Genomic DNA, 5,804 nt, shown 5'->3' with positions numbered 1-5,804 from the left:
GATAAATATTAATTTTATACACTTCCAATTGCTTTGTCACCACTCTAATCTCTTTTCCTTGCCGAAAAAAAACACAAACACAGCACCACCAAAATAAACCTCCCAAAAAATATTAGCCGCGCCAACAGATTTTTGACGATTGACAAAGAAAGAACAACAAACGATATATCGGAATGTGGGGAACAAAACAAAACAAATAACTTCCCAATATAAATTGGAGTCGGCATATTTTCCCTACTTTATTATATTGTGGTAGAGTTGCCATAGTATTTATAAAAAAATAATATGGTTTCAAACATGCTTTATTCCCGTATTTTTATTAGTAGTAAATAATAGCGAAATAAAATACGAAAACAATAATAATGTCAACTTTTAATGGCAATCCTGAGAGAAGTGGAAACCATTTACATTTAGCTACAATTAAGGCCTATAATGTTTATATCGAGCTACAACGTATAAACGCTTTGTTCCCGCAATGATAAAATTTTTTTAATTTATAAAGGAAAAATCAAATTATGCATTATTGTCTAAATTCATATAAGTCACGCAAAAACTGAAACCAGCTGACCATTCACAATGTCGCAGATACGCAGAATGGGAGCTTGAACAAGCTGTGGACGGGAATTTTTCGAACAAACATCCCTTCAGGTGTGATGCATATTTCTCACTCGGTTGTACGAAATTGTTTTTTTTTTTTTCGAAAAGTATCAAAGAAAGTATCATTTTTGAAAAAAGTGGCACAGAACTTTTGAAAAGGTGGCATAAAAAGCTCAGTTTGGGAACATTTGTTTGTGATATGATCCAGTTTTTCAATTTGTGTATTCCCTAGGGTTGATGGTGGCAAGGGTTGAGAATTCCCCATAACAAACAAATGTTCCCAAACTGAGCTATCATGGAACCCCACCATAGCACCGCATTAGGCTTGAATGTAATAGATTTTAACAAATCCCAAGCCTGTATCCAAAAAGTCATTGTAGATTCTATTCGATGCCCAATGGACGCCTCAATTGGGAAAAAGACGGGTCTTAGGCGCACCATCTTGTATACGGGAGCTATACCTATATCTTAACCGATTCTCAACAATTTGGATAGGCTAAACAAATGAGACGTACTAAAATGCATCCTATTCGGATAATTAATGCTACATTCATTTGGGTAAATTGCAAAAATTAAAAACTAAATTTCACTTGCACAAATTAAAGCAAAAGGGTTTGTAAGTCTGCTTTTGCACAGGCAAATTTTTATTTGGCAAATACTGAGTTTGTAGGCGAGAGGGGTGCGAGGAAGAAATACAAAAATTTGCCTGTTCAGAATTTGCCGTACACGCAAATTCTGCTTTGCTCTGTTCGTTGAAAACAATTTTGTTGACATTTCCTTTTGAACCTATTCGCTTTACTGACACACAGCCGGCTTTTGTTTACAAACCTGTTGCTTTAATTTGTGCAAGTGAAATTTAATTTTTAATTTTGCAATTTATATAATGAAATATATAAAAAATAAATAAAATATTAAAAAATCTTTAAAATGCAAACACTTTTGACGTTTTTTTTTCTTTCTTTTGTATTTTGCTAATGGAAAAGCAAGCGAAAATTTCAAAAGAGAAAACAAAAAATTTGCCAAATAAAAATCTGCCTGTGGAAAAGCGGACTAAACAAAAGCCGGCTGTGTGTCAGTAAAACGAATAGGTTAAAAAGGAAATGTCAACAAAATTGTTTTCAGTAAACAGAGCCAAGCAGAATTTGCGTGTACCGCAAATTCTGAACAGGCAACGTTTTCTTTTTCTTCCTCGCACCCCTCTCGCCAACAAACTCAGTATTTGCCAAATAAAAATTTGCCTGTGGAAAAACAGACTAAATGTTCATAAAATAAACAAAAAAGGTATCACAAAATCGAGTTGATATCTTGTACAAATCGACTCATTCAGGAATTTATAGGACATTCCAATAATCGAACTATAGATCTCTAACGAAAAAATACAAAACAAAACAAATAAATGAGTCAATCGTCGTAATTTATTTTTGCCTTGTGATTAAAAAATTTCGACGCATTCTACAATGGGTGGCTTATGTTCATCATGTTTTGGCAGCTCCTCCGAGGAGTCCAATTTAATGCCATCGCCAGTAAGTAAAACTTCGCAATAATAATAACACAAATGTTTGCTAAATTTGCAATTGTAGGAAACCAGGCGAAAGCAACAATTGGAAGCAGCGGAAAGACGTCGTATGGAAAATGAAACAAGAGGAATAAAAGATCCGGAACGGGTCAAGCGACAACAAATGCGTAGCGAGGAAATGCAGAGACGTGAGGAAGAAGCAGCACGTACCGGTGGTGGACAACCTGCATTGAGGGTTTGTGTTTAATAAATTCTAGGTCGGTCTCATAATTTAATATTAATCAAATTTACTTCTACAGTGGCAGCAGGATTAAATCAGATTTGAAGAATTCTAAAATCAAAAGTCTGACAAAAAAAGAAAACAAAACATTCGTAGTGAATGTGGGCATTTAATTTCATTGTTTACATACAACAAACCCCTCACTACAAGATTCGGGAATATTAATAACGTTCGGAAGCCAATATTTTTCTTTTGGGTAGGCGTAAAATGGATCGGGGATCAATGACCTTCAATATTATTTATGGAAAACAAAGGAATATTTAACAAAACCAAAAATCATATACCCTACATGTCGAAAAAAAACATACATATACACTACTATTTATATATCTGAAGCCATACAAGTGATTATCTTTATTACACCAATTTTGTTTTTGTTATTTTTTATTGTTGCACATACCTACATATTTCGTTAAATTAAGCTTTTCACCAAAAACTATTTATATATACATTTATATATGAAAATAAATTTGTATTTTTCAATGTTATTAAATGAATGAAAACTGTATTGCTTACCATATTGATTTTATTTGTTTAACTTGGAGTAGAATTAAATTAGAACACTGTATTCAGCCTTCTGGACAATGTTTAACCCTTAACTGGCAAATGCTATACCAGGGGCCAAGAATCTACTTGATTTTACTATTTTTGTCGATACAGTAAAGGAAAATTTGTTATCGTAGTAAAATTTGTAGAATAGATCAAAAAGAAAAATATCATTATTCTATAACATATTTTTGTTATAATCGATTGCTGATGCGACAACTTATTAAATCTACCTCGGGTATTCGGATCTGGATTCGATTACAACAAAATACTGCTAGTATTTCTATTCCTTGGTCTGTTCCCTTACTGCAAGAATCTACTCGAGTTTACTATTTTCTTCGATATCATAAAGGAAAATTCATGATCGTAGTAAAAACTAGTAGATTCTTGCAGTACGGGAACAGACCACCTGATTTGTAGAGTACATTTACATTTAACCGGATTTCGTTAACCCAGTGGGTTTCAATTGCCAATTCCTTTGCATATATCAACGCCTCCGAAGAATAGTATGCTAAGTCTGAAAAGTAAGTTTTTCAGTAGAAGCTCTCAAAGTATGGAAGTTTCTTATATCTTACGTGCCATGCTAAGTAAATTTTTGTTATATCTGTGGTTTGGATTGGCCAATGATTACCAAAATTTTAGAGAATTTAAATTAAGGACCGTAGTATCTAAAAACGTAAAGAACTTTAAAACATGCTGAGACGTCGATATGCCACATAAATCCTCATAAAGTAGGTTATCCCGGTAAAAAGTTCTAATGTATATGGCAAAGAAAAGCTTTCCGTTCTTCTGGAAATGTTATATAGTAGTTGTTGTGGAAAAACGCGGAATTGACAACAATGGAGTTGAAAATTTAGTTGGAACGCTTTTAAATTAGTTAGGTTAGCTCTCCTAATCAATTTTGTTTTGATTCCGAAGTTTGTTTTGATTCTGGTTTGTCAATTACGTTTCAAGCCCGATTTCGTCTAATTTCGCAACGCCGTCGAAATAAGAACTAATTTAAAACGCCGGTGATTTTAAAATTTCCGGCATTGAAACCAGAATTCTTCGTATTTCACTCCCGTATTCTTTGTTTGTTTCATTTTTTTCTTCTTATTTCTATTTTTGTTTTAAATAATTTTATTAAATAATTTAAATAATGATAAAATTTGTCGTACTAATTAATTTACTACAATTAATATGGTTAATTGATTGTAAAATTTACAAGAAAGGGCCATTGTTGGACAACAGCGTAGAAGAGAAATGGAACGGATTGTGGTTCCCCAAGCCACCAAATTATCATTATGACGTAGTATCGGAAAAAGACAATGTGGCAGATATAGATTCGTGGCAGGGAACATGGTTCCCACACGCTCCCGGAATTTCGGACAATAAATACAATACGAAGGAAAGTAATGAACATACTTGTGATAATGGAAAGGTGAGTGGATTTGTGAACAAATTAGGCAATAAGTTCTAACTTCCTTTTTTTCTTTTATAGGATAATATAAACATTGACTTTGATCCCGAGGACAAGCGACACTCGTATAACTACTTGTGTTTGGGGAATCGTACCGTATTTGAACCAAATTTTAACACTACTACCATTTTGATAGAGCATTTTGTGCCTGCGGCCTATCAACCAGCTGCCAAGTGCTTAAATGAAACTATTTCTTATGGGGATTCATTGCCAACATTGTAAGATTGATTTGATTTCAAGTCCAAGTATAAAGTTAAATTATTTATTTGATCTAATTTGTTTTTTAGCGGTCCATATCGTCCTTTGGCACCTAAATTTGGCAATTATAAATACTTACCACCACAGCGTTGGCTTAGAAGTTTGTCCGATGGCGGTATTGTTATGTTATATCATCCATGTGCCTTTTCTGGTCAAATTAAACAGTTGCAAAATATTTTACAAGGTTGTCTATATCGACACATTATTACCCCTTCACAATTATTAACTCCACAAAGACCCCTGGCCTTATTGGCATGGGGCAAGTGCCTTCAGATGTCGGTTGTTGACGATAATACAGTGGTGAATTTTATCAAAGAAAATGCCAAATTAGGTTTAAGAGGCCAGCAAACAAAATTGAATTTATCATCTCAACTGTACGACGCAGGACTACTAACAGAGTCTCACTTAGTTACAGACGAACAGGATTCTGAAATATGTGGATACAAAGATATGTGATCATGTTGTTATATTGTATGATTTTTATAAGTAATATATTTATCGATTGTTATTAGAAAATATTTATGTAATTAAAATAAATGTATAGTTTTATAAAAAAAAATCCAACATTCATAAGTTTCCCTTCGTAAGCTAACAATTTTTACCAAGGTATGACTGGTAATTTAATTGTGACTTTTTCAGAATTTGGATTCAAAATAAAACGTCCGAAAGTATTCACAGTTCTTTCCGAATTTCGGATAAAACCCGATAGTTTTCCGAATATTAAACGGCATATACATTAGAACTTTTTACCGGGTTAACCTACTTTATGAGGATTTATTTGACATTTATGGAAAGGAATTGACAATTGAAAACCACTGGATTAACGAAACCCGGTTAAATGTAAACGTACTATTAGATCAAACTATCTAATAGTTGAGAGTGTCCGAAGTTGAAAGTGTCAAACTGTTGAAGAGTGTACGAAAATATTCCTATTATCTGCCAATTTTCAAATGTTCTTTTATAGCTTTGTCCGAAATTGACCAAGAAAACGGAAAATTCCTTCACTACATTTTTTCCGACAAAACATTCCGAATTTGTGCACACCTTCCCACAATTTTGTTCCAATTTCAGAACGAATTCCTCATAAGAATTGGAAGCTTTCGAATTCGAAAAATAAATTCAACAAACAAATCGTTTGCTGGGATATT

General features: G+C 33.3%; 2 protein-coding genes across 2 annotated transcripts in view; both read left to right on the top strand.

Annotated features, from left to right (window-relative positions):
- Positions 1-2,011: 2,011 nt before the first annotated feature.
- LOC133330233 (small VCP/p97-interacting protein-like) lies at positions 2,012-2,427 on the top strand. The gene is made up of 3 exons (XM_061538696.1): positions 2,012-2,120; positions 2,178-2,348; positions 2,413-2,427. The coding sequence occupies exons 1-3, from the start codon at positions 2,055-2,057 to the stop codon at positions 2,425-2,427; spliced, it is 252 nt and encodes an 83-aa protein (XP_061394680.1). The 5' UTR covers positions 2,012-2,054.
- A 1,650-nt stretch (positions 2,428-4,077) lies between these two features.
- Positions 4,078-5,804, top strand: part of LOC133330232 (uncharacterized) — a 121,930-nt gene continuing 120,203 nt past the window's right edge. Inside the window, exons 1-3 of the mRNA XM_061538695.1 lie at positions 4,078-4,359; positions 4,420-4,616; positions 4,686-5,119. Of these exons, the coding sequence (XP_061394679.1) occupies positions 4,078-4,359; positions 4,420-4,616; positions 4,686-5,112 (906 nt within the window). The 3' untranslated portion in view covers positions 5,113-5,119. The remainder of the gene's footprint in view (positions 4,360-4,419; positions 4,617-4,685; positions 5,120-5,804) is intronic.

This window comes from Musca vetustissima, unplaced genomic scaffold (genome assembly GCF_032173495.1).
Source record: "Musca vetustissima isolate MV318-11 ecotype Yass unplaced genomic scaffold, APGP_CSIRO_Mvet_v1 utg9944, whole genome shotgun sequence".
NCBI lineage: Eukaryota > Metazoa > Arthropoda > Insecta > Diptera > Muscidae > Musca > Musca vetustissima.
This window is presented reverse-complemented; position numbering and strand designations above follow the sequence as displayed.

Coding starts and splice junctions, on each gene's coding strand:
- LOC133330233 (XM_061538696.1), top strand. CDS start 2,055: ATGGGTGGCTTATGTTCATCATGTTTTGGCAGCTCCTCCGAGGAGTCC. Junction 2,121..2,177: donor CCAATTTAATGCCATCGCCA/GTAAGTAAAACT, acceptor TTGCAATTGTAG/GAAACCAGGCGAAAGCAACA.